General features: G+C 47.2%; 1 protein-coding gene across 2 annotated transcripts in view; it reads right to left on the bottom strand.

Moving 5' to 3' along the window:
- Positions 1-20930: 20930 nt before the first annotated feature.
- mtss1lb (MTSS I-BAR domain containing 2b) overlaps positions 20931-27783 on the bottom strand; it is a gene marked incomplete at its 3' end in the record, with an annotated part of 47254 nt that continues 40401 nt past the window's right edge. Inside the window, exons 7-15 of one of the 2 annotated variants that reach the window (XM_084436685.1) lie at positions 27775-27783; positions 27492-27599; positions 27281-27378; positions 25123-25342; positions 24548-24622; positions 23597-23746; positions 22972-23136; positions 22629-22794; positions 20931-21688 (exon numbers count right to left, since the gene is read on the bottom strand). The exon at positions 27775-27783 is cut by the window's right edge and continues 149 nt beyond it. In XM_084436685.1, coding sequence (XP_084292811.1) covers positions 20931-21688; positions 22629-22794; positions 22972-23136; positions 23597-23746; positions 24548-24622; positions 25123-25342; positions 27281-27378; positions 27492-27599; positions 27775-27783 — 1749 coding nt within the window. The remainder of the gene's footprint in view (positions 21689-22628; positions 22795-22971; positions 23137-23596; positions 23747-24547; positions 24623-25122; positions 25343-27280; positions 27379-27491; positions 27600-27774) is intronic. The other variant, XM_084436686.1, reaches the window with a different exon arrangement.

Consider the following 27783-nt stretch of genomic DNA (forward strand, 5'->3'; position numbering starts at 1 on the left):
ACTCTCAAGCAGGAGAGCTTCCTCTCCAGCCAGCAGTCTCTGAGGGACAGAGAGAGAGAGGGACTGACCAGCAGGGCAGGTAGCTCCCTCACTCATCATTCTCTCTCTCTCTCTCTCTCTCTCTCTCTTTCTCACTCACTCACTCACTCACTCACTCACTCACTCACTCACACACACACACACACACACACACACACACACACACACACACACACACACACACACACACACACACACACACACACACACTTTGTTAGTGTCAGAGGCTCATTAGATAGTAGGAGGGAGGGAGAGAGGGTGGGAGATATATTAGACCAGTAAGATATCCAGGCCCTATGCCCTGGTGTGTGGCAGCTGTTGGTGTCAGAGGGGAAGCCTCGTTCAGACTGCATGACTGCCATCTCTGAGTCTTCTCTATTAGATGATGGTCAGCTGGCTCTTTTGAGCAACTGCAGTCATTTCAGCTTCCACTGGCACATTTCCTCCCCAGATTTTTCTTTTTCAGAACTGACATTTTTTAAGGGCTCATGTCCCGCAGTATGTTGCATTAAAGTATTTTGTACAGTAGATGGAAATGTGGTCTTTGGCACATTGAGTTGTTTGTCAGGGTGTTACCTGTATTTTCATTTTTAAAAGACTGGGCACGACACTGGATGTTATTTAATATTGATTTGTATTTATTAAAGTCCCGTCTCGTTTACCATGATTTTGTGTACGACTACTTCTTTGCCATCCCCTTTCATAACAAAATGTGGTCCCATGATTAAATTGCTATGGCTTCTTGATTTTGCTCTCAAAGTGCGCCAAATTGATGCATTTAAATTAACAATTAAAAAAAAATTATCCCGGGGGGGCTGCCCCCGGACACCCCTAGAGGCTTGGAGGTCCACCCCCATAGCTGCCCAAAATCCTGTGGGAAACACTGTAATCATAAATTATACCAAGTCATATAGTCAGATTTCCATAGTTCTAACCCCTAGAATGCTACAGAGAGGAGAGGGACAGAGAGTAAGATGAGAGGGAGAGTGAGGAGAAGAGGGAGAGACAGGAGGAGGAGAGGGAGAGAGAGGAGCAGAAGGAGAGACAGGAGGAGAGGGAGAGTGAGAGGAATAAAAAGAAAAGAAAGAGGTGGCGCGCACCAGGAGAAAGACACACACAGTCAGGCAAAGGAGAAAACACACACACACAGAGACACACGCACAGTCAGGCCACTGAGAAACAGTGGAGAGCAGATCAGATAAAGAGGATGAAAGAGAAAACGGTGTGAGAAGACAAGTCAGGGAGGGATGTATAAGGAATGATGGCGTGAAGAAGAGAATGGAATTCTAGGAGAGTGGGGTTACAACAACTATGTGACTTCTGTACTCTTCAACTTACTGAAGTTTCCAGCCAGACAAAACAGAAGTTATCTCCCCAGTCATTAACTGTGATCAAATTCTGTCACTATAGGAAAACCTGAGCTCCACCCCATCAATAAAACTCCCTCCCAGAGCATGTGTTAGTCACTACCAGCTTCCCAATATTATTTCCCAAAACACTATAATGTATTTTATGACATGTTTTAGATGATCTCTGACAGCATGTCATAACCCCCTATCTCTAGGGAACATGGCTGCTCATTACCATGGTAACAATTGTCTCCAGTCTCCATCAGCCGGTTATCATGGCAACAGATCAGATACAGTAGGATGATATGTGGGGTGCGTTCAAATTCAGCGAACAGAGGCAAACGTTCATGGCGAACATGTTTTCTTTGGACAGTTAAATTTGAACGACTTCATAAGAACATTTTAATTTGTTTGCATTAAACATAAACAGACATGGTCCCGAGAGAATGTGTAGCCTATTCACCGCCTCTTCCGTGTTCTACAATGATTTTCTGGATGATAGTCCTACTGGTTCATAGGGCTGCAACTTCACATTAGTTCAAAGTCAAAGGCCCTCTGGTATTCAATTCATTCATTCAATCATGTAATTCACATTTCCTTTAGTACAGTATCCATTTTTGTTCACTGCAAAATACCTTTTCAGAATTTTTTGGGTGAACACGAAGCTAACTGAAAAAAAGTTTAAAATAGTTTGCAAACGTTCACGAATGTTCACTGAATTTGAACACAGAGCCAGCAGTTACCACAGGACACCCGGAGAGAGGCTCGAAGCACCCAAAAAGAGACGATGACTATAAGACCCTTCTGCAAAGAGAGACTGAAAGGGCAGAAGTATAGGTTCAGCTGGCAGAGGAACAACTGACTCTTACTAGACTGCAGCAAACCAAGGCCAGACTTGAGATCTGCCTCCTAAAAGCCAAATTTAGACAGCTGGTTTCTTCACAGCAGATGAAGCAGATGATGATGAAGAAGAACTCACTACTAAGAAGTAATTTATTTTGGTAAGTATTGGACATTTTAGTCTTTTTGTATTCAGTTCAAGTCAATACGTCTTTATTTGAAACTTGTTTGAAATATCCACAATGTATTTGTGAGTAATTTTTTATTTTTTTTTATTTGTTGTAGGTCTCAGATGAACTGTTTCCAAGAAATGGACAATGGAAGGGGATGTTTATATTGTTTGTTTGCTGTTCTGTTCAGTCCTATTTTCTGTTCAAATAAAGAACATTGGAGTGACCCCACACTATTCTACCTGTTGTTCTTTACATAGCTAGTAGCCTACATTGTGATATATAGTCCCATTTAGACCACAGGTAATCCAGATTTGGTAATCCTGAAAAGTTTGTATCCGGATCAGAGTAATCCAATCCGATGTTGCTTTGAAAAACCAGCACAAAATAAAATGGATTCAGTGATCCTGGATAGCAAAAAAAGGGATTTCCAAATCTGGATCATTTTGATCCAGATTAAACCTTTTGAAAAACCGGGCCCAGAGGATGAGAAGAGAGGAAAAGGCTAAAAGGAGAAAAAATTATCAGCTGTGATATCGAAAAGGAAGCCTGATCTTTTAAGCTCTTTTATGCATGTTGCATGTTTTTTAATCTGTTGATGTGCCTGTTGTGTTGTTTTTGTATCGTACTGTATGTCTGGCCAGGGCTCACTTGTAAAAATATGTAAATCAGATTGTCTCTGGTTAAATAATGGATAAAACAAATAAATAAACAAATAAATAAATAAACAAATAAATACATGAATAAATAAATAGAAAGACAGACAGACAAACAGATTGTTAATTCAAAGCCTAACAGTTACCATCACAATTACTGTGTCCTTTTAAAATTATTTTGGTTTCCTTAAAACTTGTCTTAGCTCCAGTTCACAAAGTCCTCTGGTATAGATTCAAAGACTGTCATCCTGAGGTCCTGCTACACTAATGAAAAGCTACTGTAGCACATTAGCCAGCTACATCAATGAAAAGCTAGCAAGTAAGCACAACAGGTTGACATCTCCCTCTCTCTACAAATATATATGTTTATTTATTTATATAATTTAGGACCCGAGGTGGGGGGGGGGGTCTTTTTTCAGCCACACAGTGACACACATTACAAACATACTGTAGTGAGTGGCAATATGGCACACAGCACAATTTCCGGAGATCGCCGGGGGAAATTATTCCCTGCATTTCTCCCATCCATGCTGTCCTCCTACTCCAGGGGCAGCCAGGAGCAGTGGGCAGCCATCATTCATGTCACCCGGGGCAGGCCCGTCTGGGAGATATGCGAAGCCCTGTGCGACATAGGCATTGCGAGGCCCTTATGCACTATGCATGCACATCTATTTTTCCACATGGCAGTGATATTTTTTCACTTAGTCAAAAGCCCCCCTGAGACGGCTCTAAGTCACGAAAGCGCATTGTTTCCAGTGATGTCTTGGTAACCTCGGGCAAGTTAACCATGCACTAAAAGTCCAACAGCGGCCAAAACCCGGTGCGACTGCCCCTTTCGCCCCCCCTAGTGGCGGCCCTGGCCTGGGGACCAAGTTAAGTGCTCAGTCCAGGTCTTAGTCTGGGACAAAGCTAGGAGAGGGCAAAGTTAGGGGCTAAGCGCAGAGAAGCCTGAGTGCGCATGCTGATATTTTGGGGTGGTTCACATGTCGATTTTTAGGTGGTCCCTATTTCTCTAACTGGAACATTATGGCCTATGTTTTAGTTAATTTTACTGCATTGTATCACTACATCAATCAGTACATTTCATGTCATTTTAATTTTCAATGAAATTTCCCTCAGTGACTCACTGAATGATTGAGAACTGACGAACACAGTGTGTTTCTTTAGTTTCCTGCTGTTCCCCTATTACCTCTGCTCTCCTGTACTCCTGTGCTTCACTTCTTTCCTCTCAGCACATTTTCACCTCTTAAGTTTTCACATCTCTGTTCTAGAACAGTAGGTAATAAAGCATTATACAACGGTTAGTTCTGGTTCTTGATTCTGATTGGCTGGAAGCCATGTTAAAATACTTTGTAACACACACCTGGGACCGCATATCATTCCATTTTCAGTATTAATGCGCCTCCCATTTGATCCAATGCATTGTAATTGTTGTTGTTGCTTGGCAACCCTTTTGTTAGGGGAACTATTTTTCTCACCGGAATTGGGGGAATGAATGATGTTTTGAATAAATGTTAATATTTTACATTGCTGTGTGTTTATTTTACACTAATAGCTATAGTAACTCCGCTTCGCATCGTGTCTAACAAAGCCCCCTAGCTGTTATAAAATCACTATAACACACGGCCTCTCGTGGTTTATTGCTTCATTATGGAACGAGAAGCAGTGGGATGTCACGGATATCACCACGGCTAGCGGGAGTGGTTAAGCACGACGTGCAGCGGAGTGCCGTTACACCCCTCTAGCCATGGCGATATCCGTGCCATCCCACGGCTTCAAGTTCCATAATGCTTTTATACAACGGTTGCCACATTTATCCGTCAATATTTCAAAAAGAAAGACAATATGAACTTTAAATGAATGTATTTTTAATGGAACTATTTGTTAATCATTTGCAGATACTTCCGCTGAAAAAGGGAACGTTGCCAGGCAACGACAATGCTACAGCACATCTTTGTAAACATTGATCTGGAAGCAATATAGGCTACTAATAAGAGGTGGATTGATATTAAAGCAATACATAGTGTTTTCTCCGGTTTTCTCGGAACTGCGCCCCCACAGGCTCTGCAAGTAAGTGCACTGTCGTACTGTCGTAACGTCAGATTGTCTTTTTCTTTTTCTGGCTTCTTCCGTGATGTTTCGCTTCGGTTTTCTCACCTCCGCCATGATATCATTGAGCTAAAAAACACATGATATCCATAGACGCCGGAATAGTTAGCTACTACTGTTTTGTTTAAGCACAACGTTGCGCATGCGCACTTCGACTGAATGCTGCATCCTGGGGGCGCAAGTTTTAAAAGGTAATAAATGTCCATGTATTATCTTTCTGAGTAGACTGTTTGGACGATTCAGCTTACTTTTAGTAAATCTAATTGGAGAATTAGCACCAGACATGTTTGTAAAGGTCCAAATATCGCGATGTATTGCTTCAAAAGATTATTCCATTTTAGCGTGGGGCCATCATGGTTATCGCCACGGTTGGAATGCAAACTGACCAATAGAGACAATGGACCGGATCTACACCGTTGTATAATAAATGATAATACATCGTATTCTCTTATATCTAATCCCGTTACCTCTGCTCATTCCTGTGCTTCACTTCCTTCTTCTCAACACATTAATGTTCTCCTCTTGTCCCTTCCTGTTTCACTCCTCCTGACTCCCTTATTCTCCCTTCCTCACTCCTCAAATTCAGACTTCCACTCATGTTCTCTTCTCACCAACTGTCCACTTGTTTCTCTCCTGGCTGCAATCCATATCGGCTATGATGACACTTATCCATCCACTTATAGGCTATTAAAGCATTATGGAACGAGAAGCAGTGGGATGTCACGGATATCGCTACAGCTAGCGGGAGTGGTTAAGCACGACACGCAGCGGAGTGCCGTTACACCCCACTAGCCGTGGCGATATCCGTGACATCCCACGACTTTGAGTTCCATAATGCTTTTATACAAGGGTTGCGACATTTATCCGTCAAAAAAAAAAGACAATACGAACTTTAAATATATGTATTTTAAATGGAACTATTTGTTAATAATTTGCGGATACTTCCGCTGAAAAAGGGAACGTTGCCAGGCAATGACAATGCTACAGCAGATCTTTGTAAACATTGATCTGGACACTGCCAAGGCTACTAATAAGAGGTGGATTGATATTAAAAGATGTGCGAACATTCCATTTTAGCGTGAGGCATTACATTACATTACAGTCATTTAGCAGACGCTTTTATCCAAAGCGACTAACAATAATTGCATTTAACGTAGGAAGAGCCAATGTACTACTACTTGCCAGAACTCACAAGTGCATCTTCTTTCTAAAACAAGTGACTAAGAGCATAATCTAGTGCTGAAGGCAAAGTGCAGGAATCGCAATCTAAAGTACAGTGCAATATAATATAATACAATAAGTGCTTAGGTGGGAGGATTGTTGTAGTACTTCTTGAAGAGATGAGTTTTGAGCCTGCGACGAAAGATGGGCAGCGACTCTGCTGTCCTGACATCAGTGGGCAGCTCATTCCACCACTGCGGGGCCAGGACAGAGAAGAGCCGTGACCGTGTCGATCGACCGCAGGAGCCTCGGAGTGACGGGGCAACCAGTCGCCCTGAGGTAGCAGAGCGTAGCGGTCGGGAGGGGGTGTAGGGTTTGACCATGGCCTGGAGGTAGGAGGGGGCTGTTCCTTTCATTGCCCTGTAGGTAAGCGCCAGAGTTTTAAACTGGATGCGAGCCGCTACAGGGAGCCAGTGTAGGGAACGGAGGAGGGAAGTTGTGTGGGAGAATTTGGGGTGGTTGAACACCAGGCGAGCAGCAGCTTTCTGGACAAGTTCCAGAGGTTTAATGGCTGACGCCAGTGCCCCAGCGAGGAGGGAGTTGCAGTAGTCCAGGCGGGAGATGACCAGGGCCTGGATGAGTACCTGCGCCGTTTCATTAGTGAGGAAAGGGCGAATCCTCCTGATGTTGTAGAGCATGAATCTGCAGGAACGTGTGACGGATGTGACATGTGAGGAAAATGACAGTTGGTCATCCAGGGTCACACCCAGATTCCTCGCAGTCTGAGTCGGGGTCACCACTGTGTCTTCAATGGTGATGGCCAGGTCCCGGTGCGGACAGCCCTTCCCCGGGAGGAACAGCAGCTCAGTCTTTTCCAGATTGAGCTTGAGGTGATGTGTCGTCATCCACTCCGAGATGTCAGCCAGGCACCCAGCTATGCGTGTCTCCACTTTTGTATCAGAAGGGGGAAATGACAGAACCAGTTGGGTGTCATCGGCATAGCAGTGATAGGAGAAGCCATGCGAGCGAATGACAGAGCCCAGAGATGTAGTGTAGAGGGAAAACAGGAGAGGACCCAGGACAGACCCTTGTGGAACCCCCGTAGTCAGACTACGCGGTTCCGACGTCGACCATGTCCATGTCACCTGGTAGGAGCGGCCCGTCAGGTAGGACGCAAACAGGGAGTGTGCAGAGCCAGCGATGCCTTTCTCCTCGAGGGTGGAGAGGAGGATCTGGTGGTCTACCGTATCAAATGCTGCTGACAGGTCTAGGAGTATCAGGACAGAGGAGAAAGAGTTCGCTCTTGCGGCATGGAGTGACTCCGTTACTGCAAGGAGGGCGGTCTCTGTCGAGTGGCCAGCCTTGAACCCGGATTGGTGGGGATCTAGGAGGTCGTTCTGGTGGAGGTACGAAGACAGTTGGTTAAAGATAGCATGTTCAAGTGTTTTGGATAGAAAGGATAGAAGGGAAACCGGTCTGTAGTTTTTGACATCAGAGGGGTCGAGAGATGGTTTCTTTAGGAGGGGGGTGACTCTGGCAGTCTTGAAAGCAGAGGCCATTGTGGTTATCGCCACGGCTGGAATGCAAACTGACCAATAGAGACAATGGACCGGATCTATACCATTGTATAACACCTCATGTTGCTGGCTGGCTAGCTAACATTAGCTGCAGTTAGCTAGCTAGCCACAAGTAGGCCTAGGTTCAGTTTCAGAAATCTGAAACATCTGTTTGGGTTTGAGTGGATGGCGCCTTCTGGAAAAACGTAATGTCCATTTTAGGCTTAGTACGCTACTTAAAATTTGTTTGTTTTGATTAAGTTTTGAGCTCGGATTCTCGTCTCTCTGTAAGCTTGCTTTCTCTTTTGCAGTTGCATCAGGCCCCCAGGATTCAAAATCTAAAGTGAAGCCCTATTGAACCGCGCCATCTTTAAAAAAGATGCGTCACTGATACCTTTGACATGCGCAGTCAAAGGTATCAATGACGCGTTCTTGTAGTCCACAAACATATTGCGTTCATGGCTCTCCCCGCTCTGAGTTAGCGATGAAAAGTGGCTTGCTTATTAATCTACTTTCGTCAAATAAATCCATTGGAAAACATATTTTTTTATCCAGGCATCTTAGTTTTAACAGTATTATTGTGACTGAACATGTTTTGTTTGCCAATAGGTGGTATTCATGTTTCGAGCTCGGCGGGTTAGCCGCAAACTTCATGCCGCAACGAGAGATCTCGTCTCTGGGTGGACAGCAGTTCAACTCGCCTGGGACCAGGTCCCCTGGAGCTATTTCGCCTGGGTGCCCATCTCGTTGTTGTGAACCGAATGAATACCACCTACTAGCAAACAAAACATGTTCAGTCACAATTATACTTTTCATCGCTAACTCAGAGCGGGCAGAGCCATGAACGCAATCTGTTCGTGGACTACAAGAACGCGTCATTGATACCTTTGACTGTGCATGTCAAAGGTATCAGTGACGCGTTCTTTTCAAAGATGGCGCGGTTCAATAGGGCATCACTTTTTCGAGCAGTCAGTGAATGGAGTGACCCTATCCAGTTCTATTAATACATCCATGGGTTTCATCCAACTACCAACAGCAGCTTCTGCATCGCGTTACCTCACTGTCCTCGCAGAGGTTGAAAGATTGGCTACGGGAAGTAGCCTAGGCTAAACAGCCAAGCATCTCAACCGTTAGCTATTTCGCATCTTTGCATTGACTGTGTGTAATGTGACTGGGAAATTAACATGTTTAAAAATTAAATAAATGTAAAAAAAAATCTTGGGATTCGGGGCTTTTAAGAAAACATTTGCGGAAGCTGCCCCCTAGCTCCCCCCTATGGTTAGGGACCAGACTGGAGAGCATGTGTTCTTCGGCATGTTTTCGTATTGTGTTCTTTGGGAAGAAACCCTTGTGAACATGGGGAGAACAAGGGTTCAGTATTTTGGATTTTGGGTGTTCTAGGGTTAGAGCTATGACTATGACCGGTATAATTTATGATTATACCACGGTTATCACAAATATGAAGGAAAATGGATTTAAGCCATTAAATCAACTCGTATGGGGCACCACCCTGTTTTGTACAGGGAAACAAGATAACCTTTATCAATAGTCTAATTTATTCATCAATCTCAGTCTGCAGGAGGAGTTCTTGACTCAATCAAGTGACCTAAGATAATGTGACGACGCTCGGACGTGGTCAAAAGTTAATAATATTTTTTGAAATTATACTAATCAATTATCAAAATAATATTATGACACAATTCAATAATAGATGGAAAAACACGTGGCAATATGAAAATACAGCAGAAATGAAAAGAATGATGTCAGATTATCACAGCCTATCCTAAATCCTCTAAGCTTACAACACTTGGCATCACACACACATCAAAGATAATGTTGGGTGTCAACCTTAGTGGTGTGTGAAGCGTGATGTCCGTAGGTGACGAAGGGAAGAGGCACGTGACGTGGTGGTCGCTCGGTTCGATGAAGGGGGCAGCGTGCCTGCGCTCCCGCTGGAACAGTGATAGTAGCGTTGCTGCGCGAAGTTGATGTTTGCGGAGTTCAAAGTTCAGTTTCAGAGTTCACAAGTTGCAAATATCTCATTCAAAACCTCTGCTCTCACCAGATCTTTGAAGAGTTGGTGGAAATTCCTAAGCCCTGTGTTGACTACAGAGTTCTTAGATAGCGGTTCAGCATTCCACAGATACAGGCTGATTTTATCAACCAGGCACACACTTGAAGTTACTGGAGAGTTGAGAGAGAGAGAGTTTCCTGTCTGATCGCTTTCAAGGGAGCCAAGGTGAGGTGTGTCCTTTGGGCATAGACAGGCACGCGATTGGTCACTGGGATCACCCAGTGGGCACTGCTCCCATTGTAAAACGAGGGCTCAGATTCTGTACTCACTCTGGAATCATCAAATATCCCGGTTATGGTTTCAACATGATCTGACATTTCCACAACATGCATAATCAACTGATTCATGATTTTAGCCAAAGAAGGATACCAAACTTGACTATGGTAGACTTAGCAGCATAGAATCAATTATTTATAACACACAGTACAGTTGCATTACAAATACAGTGCATCACACAAGAACTTGGTTCACCGGGCTTATTCATGTGGTGTTTGCATCACATGGTGGTGATGGAGCAATTTCACTTTATTCAAGAAACAAGGCAAAGGATGGAATTTCCTTTGTTCCACTGTGAGTGTCTGTGGATGTGTATTGTGGCCTGTTGCAGGGGGATGGGGGAGACAGGATGTGTTGATGTGATTTTTCTCAATGACTCTTCAGCACAATGCTGGGAGCTAGGATCATCGTGTCGCCCCTCTGTCCCCCTACACCTCTCCCCCTCTCTCTACACCCCCCCTCCCCCCACACACACACACTCTCGCTTTAAGCCCCCCTCTCTCTACATCCCCCTCTCACTCTATCTCTCTACACCCCCCTTCCACCCTCTCTCTGCACCTCCCCTCTCGTACTTTCTCTCTCTTTCCTCCTCTCCTCCCAGCCTGCTGTGGATGTGAGGAAGGAGAGAGGCCTGACCGATGTCTCTTCACATTCTGGAAACAGCCAACTGAATCACGTCCCCTAGATGCCATCTTCCCCACTTTCCTCTTCAATTGTCTGTGTTATTATGTTTACAAATGCATTCAAGTTTAAACTCTCTAATTTCTATCGTTCTAATATTTACTTGGGGATGTAGACTCTTCTGAGGCAAAAAAAAAAACTGGGCATAGCCTAATTGTGTGGCGTTTGTTTTGCGTGACTTAATCACACTTAGCTCCGCTACCTCCCTGAAGAGCAGAGTCCAAATACGCCTTAATTACCCCAAAGAGGATTTGTCTTGGATAACTCACAATTAAAGTCTATAAGATCTAAAGTAGGATAGTTAAGATCTAAAGTAATTAATTCAGCCGTCTTCACCCCCTCTTTTCATAAAAAAGCAGAATGAAGAGTAAAGAGTGTCTCGTCCCCTGTTGAAAAGCAGAGCCAGTCTAAACCCACAAGCCACTCCAGCTTTCTCTCTGAGCTACAAATCTAACCCTACAAACCAACCCTAATTCTAACCTAAGGGAAGGAATAAGCCCACCCACACCCTGGCTCTAACCCCAACCTCTCACCGATCCACGTCTGAACGTAACATAGAGTAGGCCTCTCCCCCCCCCCCTCCTATGTATTAGGTAACTTAAATAGGATCTATTTCTCCTCTATGGCCAGCCACCATTCTGTCAAGCATCTGAAGTTTGTGGACGACACCACCCTCATTGGACTTATCTCTGAGGGTGACGAGTCCACCTACAGGTGGGAGACTGATCAGCTGCTGTCCTGTGCTGTGTGTTTTGTTGCTCTTGAGCTGTACAGCACTTTGGTCAACCTTGGTTATTTTAAATGTGCTTTATAAATACAATTTGAGTTGAGTTGAGTTGAGACATTGATAAAACTAATTAGGCGTCTTACCTTTTGGGGGAGTGGGGTAACATTTTCTGCTGTACCGATGTTAATATGGAATTTATAAAATTGGGCACTGTACTCCAAGTGTCACTAATGACAGTTTTCAGAGTTTTATGCTTGAACTCAGCTATCATTGTGACACATTTCAATGGTGTGGTGAAAGAATACTAGTAATACCATATTATACTGGCCACTTTTCAGAAATGTTTATTTCAGGGTAGTATTATAAAATGCATAGCAGCACACAAAGCTACCACTGGTGCAATCTCATCACATATTTTCTAACTCTAGAGATGTATACCTTGCCAAAAATCACTATGAGCACTTTTTCCCTCGGATGGTACTGGGCATCCCTACTGGCTCACGGACTAATAGGCTCGCACTGCACACATCACAACAGCACATACATTTTATATATAACACATCGCACACATCTTACACTGTGGTGAAGAGATTTATTGTAGGGGCAGCCACCATGGCTAATGCAATTTTAGATTGTCCTGATCATCCCCTGCGAAAGGAGTTTGAGCTCCTGTCTTCTGGCCATCGTTTCAGGGTGCCTGCTGGGAGGACTGAGACATAAGGTATCCTTTGTCTCTGTAGCAATCAACAGGCTCAATTAGGAAAAGCCTCACTTGTTATTATTCTTTATTTTCCAATTCTGTGAGCCATGTTTTTTTTGGTACATTTTTATTGTTCTGTCTATTGTCATGCCTCCCCCAGACCTATGTTTTTACCTGTTTGCAAACCAATTTCCCCTAGTGGGACACTAAAGAACTTTTGAACTTTGAACTGAACCAGACCAGGGGCAGGAGCAGGGTCAACCACTACTCTAGAGGTGGGGAGGGGTTCCCTCTGTATTTTGGTATAATAAGCCCTTCATCCACCCATCCATCCAATTACCTCTGCACCCCTGAAGGTTAGAATGAAACATGCAATATCTTATTCACCAGCCTATTCCAAGAGTGGGCACATTAAAGAAAGACATACAACCCCACCTCTGTCCTCCAACCCCTTTGTCTCAGACAAATGGGGCCCACCAGATCCACAGTGGACCAGGCAGGAAGACAGACAGACAGACATGCAGGAAGACAGTCAGGCAGGCAGGCAGACAGCCAGCCAGCCAGACAGACAGACAGACAGACAGACAGACAGACAGACAGACAGACAGACAGGCATTCTCAGATTAAATGTATCCCACTTATTTTTAATTGAAGTTCATTTTGTGTGGTTTTAAACTAGTGCTCATCAGTTGCTGTTTGTTAAGTAAGACGTGGGGATTTGTCCTTGTTCTGTCAAGGTGTCTAATGTAGACGCAGTCCTAGCTCTGCTTGGCGAAGAGGCTGCTTGTGGCTGTGTGGGAGCCAGGTTGGGTTGACGTGACACAGAAGCCCAGCTCCAGAAGGACACTCATAGGGAGCAGTGTAAAATAGGAGGGGGGAGTGTCTTTGAGTGTGTTTCAGCGTGATTCCTAATGTGAGGCACTTGGGAAAGAAACTGTTGATTGGGAAGTAGATCAAATTCCAAATAATTGTGGCAACCCAGAGAGCGCATTTAGGCATGTGAGACACTTTGTTTAGAGATTAGGTAACAGACCAGTTTGCAGTGAAACCCCAAGGGACGTTGTTAAACCATTGTTGTTGTTGTTGTGAAACAACTGTTGTCAGTTGTTAAAAAAAAAAATAAAGTAAGGAAGGAAGAAATTGTAAACTCAGGCCCTACTCTTCCAGGAGGCAGGGGATAAAAGGTTTACTGAAAAAGTCACCGACCCTTGGCTGTTGGTCTCTGCCGGTCTCTTCCACGACTTGGGAGGCTTGAGGCTCTCATGGGTAGTTTCCAACAAGAAAATGTTTGGTCAAACAACACATTCAGCAGCCACGTTCTACATAACGTGTGCGCAATGTGCCACAGCTGCACTCGTTGCTGGGGAAGGTTGGAATCATGTTAATACCTCCCCTCAAGCACCTGTCCATGTGGAATACATTGGCGCTGTCCATGGTGCTGAATGGCTTGGAAGTGTGCATGCGGGCCACAGTGCCCGGCCAACTCCGGGCACAGTGCCCTCGGGTTGCCACATAATGTTAAATAAGAAAAAGGACAGCTTGCTGTTTTCGCTGCTGAACAGACAATTCTGTATTGTGCCCTCATGAGACGGATGTTAATTGAAGCATCATGGCAGACTTTGCGGAGGGGCATCATGGCAGAGTTGGCAGAGGAGACACACGGCCCCATTTTGAGTGCGATGTCTGTTGTGTTAAACAGAAATTTAACAAGCACTCCAACAAGCACTAAGCAAACACTGTGCTGGGAGTTGTGAGCAGGCACAACAGTAGCTCACTCTGTCCTGCCACAATCCCCCAGCCTCTCCTCTAGAACCATGGACAACCTCTAGAACCACGGACAACCCCCAGCCTCTCCTCTAGAACCATGGGCAACCAGCCTCTCCTCTAGAACCATGGACAACCTATAGAACCACGGACAACCCCCAGCCTCTCCTCTAGAACCATGGGCAACCAGCCTCTCCTCTAGAACCATGGACAACCTATAGAACCACGGACAACCCCCAGCCTCTCCTCTAGAACCATGGACAACCAGCCTCTCCTCTAGAACCATGGACAACCTATAGAACCACGGACAACCCCCAGCCTCTCCTCTAGAACCATGGACAACCAGCCTCTCCTCTAGAACCATGGACAACCTATAGAACCGTGGACAACCCCCAGCCTCTCCTCTAGAACCATGGACAACCCCCAGCCTCTTCTCTAGAACCATGGACAACCTATAGAACCATGGACAACCCCCAGCCTCTCCTCTAGAACCATGGACAACCAATAGAACTATGGACAACCCCCAGTCTCTCCTCTAGAACCATGGACAACCTATAGAACCATGGACAACCCCCAGCCTCTCCTCTAGAACCATGGACAACCAATAGAACTATGGACAACCCCCAGTCTCTCCTCTAGAACCATGGACAACCTATAGAACCACGGACAACCCCCAGCCTCTCCTCTAGAACCATGGACAACCCCCAGCCTCTCCTCTAGAACCATGGACAACCAGCCTCTCCTCTAGAACCATGGACAACCCCCAGCCTCTCCTCTAGAACCATGGACAAACCCAGCCTCTCCTCTAGAACCATGGACAACCAGCCTCTCCTCTAGAACCATGGACAACCCCAGCCTCTCCTCTAGAACCATGGACAAACCCAGCCTCTCCTCTAGAACCATGGACAACCTCTGGAACCAAGAACAACCCCCATCCTCTCCTCTAGAACCATGGACAACCAGCCTCTCCTCTAGAACCATGGACAACCCCCATCCTCTCCTCTAGAACCATGGACAACCACCCTCTCCTCTAGAACCATGGACAACCCCCAGCCTCTCCTCTAGAACCATGGACAAACCCAGCCTCTCCTCTAGAACCATGGACAACCTCTAGAACCAAGAACAACCCCCATCCTCTCCTCTAGAACCATGGACAACCAGCCTCTCCTCTAGAACCATGGACAACCCCCATCCTCTCCTCTAGAACCATGGACAACCACCCTCTCCTCTAGAACCATGGACAACCCCCAGCCTCTCCTCTAGAACCATGGACAACCAGCCTCTCCTCTACAGCACTATAATGTTGCCAGCCTGCTGCACACCAGAGGTTACACCCAGTAATGTGCAGCCACTGTAGTACAGCCAACCTGAAACCATTTCACTGATTGGCAACCACCATTTAAAAGACTGTCTTTGGCTCTGGGCATTGGGTCGGGTCAGGGTGCCCTAGGAGTATGTTTATGTCTCTCTGTTCCACTCCCCTCCAGATAGCAGATGAGGCTTCCTGGTCCCTATAAGTAAATATTCGCTTTGCCTTGCCAATAATGATAAATACTGCAAGGATCAGTGATCAGTGTTTTACTTGCATCCTACTCATCTCAGGAGCTGTTCTGACTTAGAAGGTCCCCTATAGAAGGTCTTGAGTGCCCCCTGCTGACCAAGACGCAGCAAGCTCTAGCTCGGGTATGAAGTGTTCAAAAGTCACCTTTAATTCTGTTTTGTGCTCTTATTTAACAGTCAGTATTATTATTACTCTGTGATTTTACTGGTGTGTTTGGGGCCAGGCCAGCTCTCAAAAACCACCAAGTCAGTGTTCTACGTACTGCACCTCCTGGGCTGTTTGTGGTAGTTTTTAATTAAAACATATGAATGAAAAACTCTTGCTTAACCAGTTGAGCACAGTTTAAGTACAACTTTTATTATACTGGAATCATCACAGTGCATTGTGTTACATTAGCAGTGACTTAGTTAACAAAATTAAAAGGATAAATATTACAAAAAAGAAAAGACTTGTCATCAGCAACAGAGGCAAAACAGCCTTGGGGAAAAAACAAATAAATTAGAGAAGCGGAAGGGAGAAAGAGAGAGGAAAGTAGAAGACCTGTAGCAAAACTGAACTTGGGAGTTGGAGGGAGGGGGGGGGGGGTTAGAAGGAGAGTGGACCTCCAGGAGGACTGGTGAAGGGGATAGGGAGGAGAGAGACACACCCACACACACACACTCATAACCAAGATATATGATGTTCCCTGTAGTTGCCATGGCACCAGGGATCTGTCCGCTCAGCTCTATCCCATAATTCACAGAGTGACAGAGAGCGCCAGCGCATTGGCAACATGAAGGAACTCAGCTTATTGGCGGGCTAATCTGATTGGCCCTTTGACACATGGAAAGGGACAGACTGTGTGTGGGAGTAAGAGAGGGTGAGGGAGGGAGGGAGAGAGGGTGAGGGAGAGAGGGCAAGGGAGGGAGGGAGAGAGGGAGAGAGGGTGAGGGAGAGAGAGGGCAAGGGAGGGTGAGAGAGGGAGAAAGAAGCTGTGGGAGGGAGAGAGAGGGAGGGAAGGAGGGAGGGAGAGGGAGGGAGGGAGAGGGTGAAGGAGGGAGAGAGGGTGAGGGAGGGAGAGAGGATATGGGAGGGAGAGAGGGTGTGGGAGGGAGCGTGGGAGGAAGAAACGGTACTCGGAACACTAGAGTTGCAGCACCACACACAAACGCACACCACAGACACCCCCAGCACGAACAAGCAAATGCAACTCACACATGCAAGGACAGTGCCTGGGCTGGTCCTCACCTCCGGTCCTAGTCTGACCTCCTCTCCTCCTGCTGTAGTCTGAGCTCCTCTCCTCTCCTCCTGCTGTAGTCTGAACTCCTCTCCTCCTCACCTCCTGCTGTAGTCTGAACTCCTCTCCTCCTCACCTCCTGCTATAGTCTGAACTCCTCTCCTCCTCACCTCCTGCTATAGTCTGAACTCCTCTCCTCCTCACCTCCTGCTATATTCTGAACTCCTCTCCTCTCCTCCTCACCTCCTGCTGTAGTCTGAACTCCTCTCCTCACCTCCTGCTATAGTCTGAACTCCTCTCCTCACCTCCTCACCTCCTGCTGTAGTCTGAAGTGCTTGGACACAGTGCAGCTCTGCGACACAGGAACAGTTTGACCCTGAAACAGTGAGAGGTTCAACACTGGCCATTCTGACTGGGCTCCACTCAGCTGAACACCCGGAGCAGAGAGGGCAGCCTGACAGGCAGAGAGAGGTACACGGGGAACAGTGGAGCTGGTTGGGGGAACTCGCGAACAGACGGTCACTTGGCTGAACTCATGAACCCTGGCCTTCAACCACCAGCCCTGGGTTTGAAACCCAGTCCATCACATGCAGAACTCCGCTGATACAGTAGCTACCACGGACAGGCTTGCTATGCTGGTGGGCATCAGCCACAACACAGAGAGCCTGTGTCTCTGTCCCCCGCTCGGCTTTCTGCCATTTCCTGGCACACTGTCTGAATAAAGGACTCTAATCGTTTGATCTGTAGAGCTCAGCAGAAAATAAACAACCACACAGCGCCGTGAAGTGTGACACTTCAAACACATTCTGCGAGATAACAGAGAAAGAAGAAGTATTTTTAGGAGAGTAGCAAAGATCTAATTTAGGTGTGACTGGAAAAACCAAGGCTGTGTTGCGACAGTTGAAGAGGCCTATTAATCTGAACATCTTCTCTACACAGTCAACATCAAAGAAGGAAAATGATACCAGCAATAATATGTCTTACATTTGCTCCTTTCCACTCCTGGCCACCCAATGAAGCACTAAGGTAATTACAGAACACCACCTGTAGCTAGTTAATTCAGCAGTACTATCTCTCACACGTGCGTGCAAGCACACACACACGCACCACGACAGAATGAGAAAGAAGTCACAATGGTGCTTAACTCTTCACAGTCAATTAGTGACTTAACTGAAGTGATTGCTTTAGCTGCACCGAGAGAGCAGACATCAACAGCACACTCAGTAAACAGAGGCGTTCTCTTAACAGTGAAGCTTACAGGCTGGGACTGAGCACAGCCCCAGACTGCGTTGAAGGAGGAAGTGGGAGACAGCTGATAGCAGGGGAAGAAGGATGAGTCTGTGGAGGGCTATGTGAGTGTCTCTCTTTGTCTGACAGCCACTTTCTATTTCTCCATCTCCTAAGCCTGTTTGAAGATCTCTCTCTCTCTCTCTCTCTCACTCACACACACATACAGTACACACACACAGACTGGAATATCTGAGTACTTCAAGCATGATAAAACATGGACACTGAATCATTCTTAAACATGTTAAACATGTTACATTGAAAAATACAGTAAACATGTACAGCCGTGCTGTTAGATAAGGTGTATTGTTAATTTGGCTAATAAAACACACACACTGCCCCTATTGCTGTCATACTCTGTACACTTGACGTTTGCCTCTTCAGTAATGACAGATGTCAGTTAACTCTTGTTTAAAATTCAAGCAAATAGACTTGTACAATTAGTGTTCACCGTATACAAGTAAATACAGTATTAATATTCAACATGGTGACCTGTGCTTTACTGACAATATGTGAATGAGTCTCCTCTGCCACAGATGCATAACCATTATGCTTATTCCTCCTTATCCAATCAGATCTTCCCACACCCACCAATGACTTCATACACCACCAGCCTATCACACTGTCCCTTACTGAAATACAATTTCAGAGTCCATGAGAAAAGTGCACTCGATGTTAAAACAACGTTTCACTCACATTCTAAAATAACATGATCCTCACTTATAAAACAGCCACAGGCATTTCTAACACAGTGCTCTATTTAGGCAAAATAAATAATTGAAAATTAACAACATAAGCATTTAGAGATATACATTAGTGATGGTCATTTCTGTCTGGGTTGAGTGTGAGCAGACAGTCACTGTTAAGGAGATCAGTTTGTATTGTAGACATTCACTAGTCTACAGGCCAGCAGTCAGAGAGCTAGCTAGTCTGGTCACACTCTAGGCCAGCAGTACTTGTCTGCGGTACCGGGTTCTCTAGCTGCTGTCCCAACTGGAATTCCACTTGTATATTGACAAAAGTAAGACTTAGGCTATACAATGGCATTATTGCAAAATGAGATATGGCAAACAGAACTTTTGATGGGATATACTTGTTTCTGCACGGTGATTTTACTTCAGTAAGTCCTGTACAGCCGACGTGTGTCTTCACATGAGCAGACAGTAGCGGTCTCTATCAGGCAGTGAAATGCTCCTTCTCTTTAGTAGAGTCCATTAAGGTACATCAATATAACCTCCTCTTCCCCCTTTGGCGTCAGCAGAGTCTGGGCCAGAGTCTCAGCCGGACCCAAACCCTGACCCTCCCCTCAGTCCGTCTCTCTGTCCATCTCCGCATGGCAGTTGGACCCGGGTCATTTTCCAGACGGCTGCCACCAGACTCTCAGCTAAAAGTTACTTTCTCTCCGTTTTCACAATGGAGTGTGATTTTAATTCGACAGAAAGCCCGACACACATAAACCCAATCACGCCCCACTTCCTCCCTTCCCCAATCCTAGTCGTTTACTTTATTTATCACTTTCTCATCCCTTCTTTCTCTCTCCTCAATAAATGTACCGTCGCCTTTGGTGGTGTTTTGTACACACAGCATTCTGCATGGCGACAGACCGCCTGTTCGTCCTTCCTTCCTCTACTCCCCCTGCGGGTCACACAGTGTAGCTACACTGACACCTAGTGGTCACTTAAGAAACTACCCCTCAAAGTGCTTGGGTTTAGGACACATCCAGAGACACAGCCGTAGTTATCCATCTGTAGGCCTACCCACTGTTACCCTAACCTGTACTCCCACATACCTGATGATTGCCTGATAAGTTAGAAGATTAAGAGAACCTAAAACTAAGATAACAGACACAATCTAACTTATCTTTAAGACTCAAAATAAAACCCATTTATTGCTCCATTTCATATTAACATTTTCTTTCTGACTCAAAAATATATATAAGCCTGTTTTAAGTTTGTTTCTCATACATCAGTAACAGGAAATAAAATGTCACAATAAAAACAGGAAACATGTTAAGAACATACCACACGGGGGGGTTACCCCCCCCCCCCCCCCCATCCCCAACACGCTAAACAGCTGACCTGCAGCAGAGCTCTGCCTACAACCCTCCCCCCCCCCAAACTTCCCCGCCCACACACACACACACACACACACACACACACACACATTCAGACAGACAGACAGACAGACAGTCAGACAGACAGACAGACAGACAGACAGACAGAGAGTAGCCATGTGAGCAGGGAGAGGTGAAGTCTCCATCCTCCTGTCTCAGAGTCTCTCTGTGGGACAACACGGTCCCTCCCTACGTCCACTCAGTCTGTCCACTACTTTCTCCTAGTGAAATGTAGAGTGCAGGAAAGGCAGAGAGGGCGGAGGAGTTGGAGGAGGGTGGGTGAGCTTGGCAGTCTTTCTCCTGCTCTTTCTCTCTCTCTCTATCTCTCTCTTCACCTCCCTCAGAGTCTCTGCGGTTTTGAGAGAGACCTCCCAGTGATGGTGCTGTTGAACAGACAAACATGCGTCCACACACACTAGAGTTATAGTGGCCAGCTAGGAGCCTGTCAATATTCAGGATTTACTGTAAATGTATTAATTTTTCTTTTTTTACTGTTCTCTCTATTATCGGAATAATTTACTCTAAGGACTTTTTTTTAACGTATTTTGCTGTTATTGTTGTTGTTGTTGTTGTTGTTGATCTTGCTGTTGTTGTTCTTGCTGTCGTGGTGCAGGCCAAGCTCCTTAATGGCCGACTGTCAGCCTTAACCAATCACAAAATCCGAGGGGCGGAGCGATCGTTGGAGACAGTCTTGCGGAGCCGCACCCCCCTGCGAATGGACACCAGCATGTCAGGCCCTGACTCCGCCCCCTGGGGGGATGGCTGAGGGGCGGGGCCTGGCGGAGGGTCGTCGGGGAGTGTGGGGAAAGGGAACTGCCCCTCCCCCAGTGCGCGAGCGCCGGCCGCCAGCTCTCCGATCTTCTCCACCAGGCTGTGGCGATTGGCTGCTATCATTTGCTCCTCCTCCGAGCCCCCGGCGCCGCCCTGTGGGCCAAACACACTCATTTCCCCCCAGGCTGTGTTGGGCAGGCTGAGACGTTTAGGCGACGCCTTCACGTACTCCAGCGCACTGGGGGAGGACTCTGCGGAGTAGAACACACACTCCTCGCTGCCCACCCGCGCCGGAGGGGTTCCCCCGTACCCCCCAGGAGAGTCTGGCACCGTGGGGGTCTTGACGGGCACAATGGGGGGCCGTATGGGGATGGGTCCAGCGTTGGAGAGGGTACGCCTCACCCCCGGCTTAGTGGAGGGGGTACGGCGGATGGTGGCGGTCCCCGGGGTCCCTGACCCCCCGCCTCCCCCCACCCCGCAGGGGAGGCCAGCCGTGCTTGCCGGCCTCTTGGTCTGGATCATGCGCCGGTAGTTCTGGGCGATGTTGCTGTGGCGAGGGATGGTGGAGGACTTGTCGAAGTCAGCCTGGCCGTCCCCCTCCGCGTCCCCGTTCACAGAGTAGCAGTCGTAGTCTGACCCTGGAGGGAGAGGGGGAGAGGGGGATTGGAGGCGTGGTTTAGCTGCCTCTGTACGTGTGGGAGAGTTTCGATGTTCTACCCGAACCCGAGCCGAGACCAAACTTCCCCTCATTCCCTCGGGCTCGTGGTCAGAGATATAACGTCCAGAGGAGGACTTCTTTGAAACCAACCACAACTCTCTTGTTCTTGCTATTGTTGTAAGGATATCCAAAATTAATTCTTGTTCATTTTGTATGTTATTAATTATTTTCTTTTTTTTTATATTGTATTGCAGTGTATACTATCCTTATTTTTGGGACCCTAACAGCAGATTTGCTTCTGTGTTGCACTAATATTCGTTAGATTATGTGTGCAATTCTGAACAGATTTCTGTCATTCAAATTTCTCTATAATCCGCCGTCTGATTGTTAATTCCTTGTGTCTATTATGTTTTATCTTCCCCCAAAATGTTTTTTTTGCATCATACTCCCGCACACACTTTGCTCTGCTGTATGACACTACTGTATTACACTACTGTATTACACTACTGTATTACACTACTGTATTACACTACTGCATCAATGTTTTGAAATAAAGCAGAGAAACGTGTGCGGGGGAGTATGCAGTTGTTTTATTTGAAAATGTTCATATCTAATGGGATCTACTCCCAGCACACTTTTTGGGAGTGTGCACGTTGATGTTTCTTGTGAATTATGTTTTTATCACCAGTCAACCAAAGGTTATGATTTCAAATGTGTCAGATGTTTGCTGGTTTCACGTGTGTGTGTTTGTGTGTGTGTGTGTGTGTGCGTGCTGTGTGTGTTTGTGTGTGCATGCGTGTGTGCATGCGCGCTGTGTGTGTGCGTGCTGTGTGTGTTTGTGTGTGCGTGCGTGTGTGCATGCACGCTGTGTGTGTGTGTGTGCGTGCGTGCGTGTGTGTGTGTGTGTGTGTGTGTGTTACCCTGTGAGGGGATGGTGTCCTCTGAGCAGGAGGGGGTGTTGGTCTGGCTGCTGTAGCCGCTGGAGTACTGCAGGGAGTCTCTGCTGCTCTTCTGCTGCTCCATGCCCAGACCCCGGGTCAGCACCATGGCCAGGTCGCTCGCTGCAGGAGACACCTCCTCGCCATGCTGGGACAGAACCAGGTCCGAAAGGTGGCCAGTTCACAGATCATCATCATCATCATCATCATCATCATCATCATCATCAGCATCATCACCACCATCACCATCATCATCATCATTACCACCATCACCACCATCACCATAATCACCATCATCATCATCTTCATCCCTAGTGCGCGTTACCTTGGCAGCAATGTTTGCAGGGGTCGTCCTGGCTCTCTGTCCATCCTCCTGACCGTGGTGACCTGGTAATGCCTCAGTCTCCCTCAGCCTATCCAACGGCTCCTTCCTTCTCTGCAGGGTGCTGGCAGCCAATGGCTGCTCATAAGAACCTGCCTTAGACCAATCCTGAAGAAGTAGGTGTGGTTAATAAGGGATATCGAAGATTGACAGTGAGAGAGACTTGTCCACTATCCAGCAGTTTGAGGCCCTTTTTCTGTGTGAAGTAATGGGCGGGGGGGGGTGGACGCCGGCTGTATAATCCTCTCTGAATGTGTTTTTGGCACTTGACCCAATGGTGACTGAATGTACAGCGTTGGGAAGCTACTGTAGCTCCACACGGCCTGCTGGGTTTAGCAAATCTCTGCTGAAGGGATTTGAAACCTGAGAATGAGACTGAAGACCAGCAGCAGGCAGGCAGACAGGCAAGCAGACAGACAGACAGGGTAGCAAAGCTATGAGATTATGAATGAAGCACATGAACAGAAAGTATTTTAAATAAGTTAATTATAAAAAAAGAAGAAAATAAAACGCTAATTAAAAACAAACAAAAACACCTGCAAAGGAATGGTTCAGATGAAGAACAAACCTTCCAGCTAGGAACCTTTGATGTGGGAGAGGAGGTGTTGGATCCAGGGGAGCAGTTATAGGGTGGGGACGCAGGAAGTATGACAGAGAGAGGCCTGATGGAGCCAGAGTGAGAGAGAGCGGGGCGGAAGGTAGCAAAGGACGAGCCAAACTGCGGAACGAGAGACAAGACTATCAGAACGTCAATAGTTCACACTGATGGTTAGAGGATCAGGGTTGTGAAGTGAGCACTGGGTCTCTATCTCTCTCACACACACACACACACACACACACACACACACACACACACACACACACACACACACACACACACAGACACAGAGAAGCAGGAAAGCAGAGAAGAGTGAGAGGCAATGCATATAGTAGTCTGTGCGTTCTCTGAATACATTCCATTCACCTAGAAACTGTCAAGATAACAGCAGTCACATTCCTTCCTTCAACAACCACCTGAGTTCTGCAATCATTAGCTGTGCTTTGCTCCTGCTATGGACGCCAGACATGACGCAGTGGATGCAGACAGCTCATCTCTAGGCATGGGGGGCATTTCATGTTTGGAAACGGCTCGTTTTAGAACAGACGAGGGACGAGGAGTGCCGTGTTCATGAGCACCTCTAATCTAATCGCTATTCCATTAGAATCTGCAGTAGTTCACTAGAGTGTGTTGGTAATCTGGTGTTGCTGACTGGAGAGTGTTTAGTAGATTAAATTACATTACATCACAGTCATTTAGCAGACACTTTTATCCAAAGCGACTAACAATAATTGCATTTAACGTAGGAAAAGCCAATGTACTACTACTTGCCAGAACTCACACGTGCAAAATCTTTTCTAAAACAAGTGACTAAGGATATCATCTACAGTAGTGCTGAAGGCAAAGTGCAAGGAGAGCAATCTAAACTCTAGTACTAGATTAGATTAGATGAACTGGTACTAGGTGTTAGATTATACTCACCGTGGTGGGAGAGCTGCACTCGCTGACGGACTGGCAGGTCTCTGACGCCTCTGAAGATGCAGAGCTGGAGGACTTCTACAGGAAGGATGGAGGGAGGGAGAGAGGGTCAGAGTTAGCACTGTACCTGGCTGGTGAGGGTGAGGGTCAGGAGTCAAGTTCAGGAATCAGGGTCAGAGTTAGTACTGTACCTGGCTGATGAGGGTGAGGGTCAGGGGTCAAGTTCAGGAATCAGGGTCAGAGTTAGTACTGTACCTGGCTGATGAGGGTCAAGGTCAGTGGTGAGAGGTCAGGGTCAGAGTTAGAACTGTACCTGACTGGTCATGTCAGGGTTTAGGGGTCAGTACTGTACCTGGCAGGTGATTTCGGGGTTAGGGGGGTCAGGTTCAGGGGGGTCAGGTTCAGGGGGGTCAGAGGTCAGGGTTTAGGGGTCAGTACTGTACCTGGCTGGTGATGTCGGGGTTAGGGGGGTCAGAGGTCAGGGCTAGGGATCAGTACTGTACCTGGCAGGTGATGTCGGGGTTAGGGGGGTCAGTTTCAGGGGGGTCAGAGGTCAGGGATAGGGGTCAGTACTGTACCTGGCTGGTGATGTCGGAGGGCATGGGCGACGGGGGTTTGGAGTAGACGTTGGCGTCCTGCGATATGAAGCCCGAGTCGTGGGACGACACACTGCTGAGGCGGTGCACACTGGCGCCCCCCGGTGGCGGCTGCGCCAGGCTGCGGTAGCGACAGGACGGACCGGGTGAGTGAGGCTGAGAGCTGCCGCTCCCCGATGAGCGAGAGGCGCTACTGTGGCCGCTGCGGGGCGGGGGAGGGGGTGAGGGAGGGGGCGAGGGAGGGGACGAGGGAGAGGGAGGGGGAGAGGGATGGGGAGGGGGCGAGGGAGGGGGTGAGATGGAAGATGCAGGGGTGAGGATGTCACAGGTAGTGAGGGGCGAGGGGGTCAGGGGTGAGAGAGTGAGCGGTATGGGAGTGAGAGATGAGAGAGTGAGGGGGTGTGAGTGGGGGATGAGAGAGTGAGAGGTAGTTGTGAGGGAGGGGGAGTGAGGGGGGAGGAGGTGAGAAAGCAGGGAGGGGTGGTTTTAGTCAAGGTTAGATGGGGTAGAGTGAGAGAGGGGAGGAGGATGGGGTGAAGGGTGCAGGTTAGGGAGGTGGGGAGTTTCATGCACATTGTGTGAAGTGAAGGTTAAGTACATATGAGAATAGTGATAGAGAATGCAGATTAATAATGGGAAGGGTTAGGAAAGGAAAATATTAGAAGAATAGAAATGGGTCCCAGCAAAGATGACCCACCATCAAAGGATCAATAAAACAGGGAACACCCCGACCAGGGCAAAGAGAATAGAAGAGAAGAGAAGAGAAGAGAAGAGAAGAGAAGAGAAGAGAAGAGAAGAGAAGAGAAGAGAAGAGGAGAGGAGAGAAGAGAAGAGAAGAGAAGAGAAGAGAAGAGAAGAGAAGAGAAGAGAAGAGAAGAGAAGAGAAGAGAAGAGAAGAGGAGAGGAGAGGAGAGAAGAGGAGAGGAGAGGAGAGAAGAGAAGAGAAGAGAAGAGAAGAGAAGAGAAGAGAAGAGAAGAGAAGAGAAGAGGAGAGGAGAGGAGAGGAGAGGAGAGGAGAGGAGAGGAGAGAAGAGAAGAGAAGAGAAGAGAAGAGAAGAGAAGAGAAGAGAAGAGAAGAGAAGAGAAGAGAAGAGAAGAGAAGAGGAGAGAAGAGGAGAGGAGAGAAGAGAAGAGAAGAGAAGAAAAGAGGAGAGAAGAGAAGAGAAGAGAAGAGAAGAGGAGAGAAGAGGAGAGGAGAGGAGAGGAGAGAAGAGAAGAGAAGAGAAGAGAAGAGAAGAGAAGAGAAGAGAAGAGAAGAGAAGAGAAGAGAAGAGAAGAGAAGAGAAGAGAAGAGAAGAGAAGAGAAGAGAAGAGAAGAGAAGAGGAGAGGAGAGGAGGGAAGGTAAACATGCAGAGAGGAGAAAGAGGGCGTATAGCACAGATATAGATGGCGAGTCAACAACAAAACACACACACACACACAGTAGATAGGGTCCATTGCAACAGGCAATGATGATGGGTGACAGACAGGTGAGGGTGGAGCAGGGGGTCAAAGGTGAGGTACAGTAGGTAGTTATGGGGTGAGGGTAGTTGTGGGGGGTAGTTATGGGTGAGGGTGGTTGTGTGTGGGGGTGTTTATGGGTGAGGGTGGTTGTGGGGGGGTAGTTATGGGTGAGGGTGGTTGTGTGGGGGGTAGTTATGGGTAAGGGTGGTTGTGGGGGGGTAGTTGTGGGGAGGTGAGGGAGAGACAAGTTGAGAGAGTGAGAGAAGGTGAGTATTCAGTCGGGTTAGGGTTAGCAGGCATGCCTAGAGACATGGCCACCTAAACATGGACATATAGTCAGTGATCACATAGATGGTCGAGATAAACAGACATAAACAACAGGTAAAATGGGTGGCGAGGTAGACAGACAGGAAGACACAGACAGGTAGACAGACAGGAAGACACACAGGCAGGTAGACAGACAGGAAGACAGACAGGTAGACAGGTACTGCAGCCAGGGGGCGCCTCTTTCTCAAGATAGATAGCATATCACTCTGGCATGGTTTCACTGTCCAGAATAGAATGAAGAATGAAGAATGTGCTCGCTCAGGGACTTCTGTGTGTGTGTGTGTGTGTGTGTGTGTGTGTGTGTGTGTGTGTGTGTGTGTGTGTGTGTGTGTGTGTGTGTGTGTGTGTGTGTGTGTGTGTCCGTCCTACCTGCACATGCTGCTCTTCCTGGAAGCAGAGCTGCTCGGGGAGGAGGGCGGGGTCTGGTAGGACCAGCTGTAGTCCGACCCCTTCAGATCCTTGATCACCTGAGACAGACACACAGATCAGGAGGAGTGTGTGTGTGTGTGTGTGTGTGTGTGTGTGTGTGTGTGTGTGTGTGTGTGTGTGTGTGTGTGTGTGAATCTCCTGGTGCCAGTACCTGCTCACTAGCAGGGGGCAGTTTGTGTGGGTCAGTGGTCAAGACGGTGAGGTCATCAATAATGGCCTGAAGGTGAGTGATTTCTCCCAGCATGGCAATCTCTCCATTCTGATGACAACAACAACAACAACAATATCAACATCAAAAGTCATGGCAGCTTTGTCATCTCCACAGCCCCCCCCCCACCCGGCCCCAAACGGCCATCTCCACCCTCCCTGCCCCCTTGCCCCCTTGCCCCAAACTTGCAAACTTGCCCCCCCCCCCCTCCCTGCCCCAGTCTCACCACCATGGG

The sequence above is a fragment of the Borostomias antarcticus genome (genome assembly GCF_949987555.1).
Source record: "Borostomias antarcticus genome assembly, chromosome: 4".
NCBI lineage: Eukaryota > Metazoa > Chordata > Actinopteri > Stomiiformes > Stomiidae > Borostomias > Borostomias antarcticus.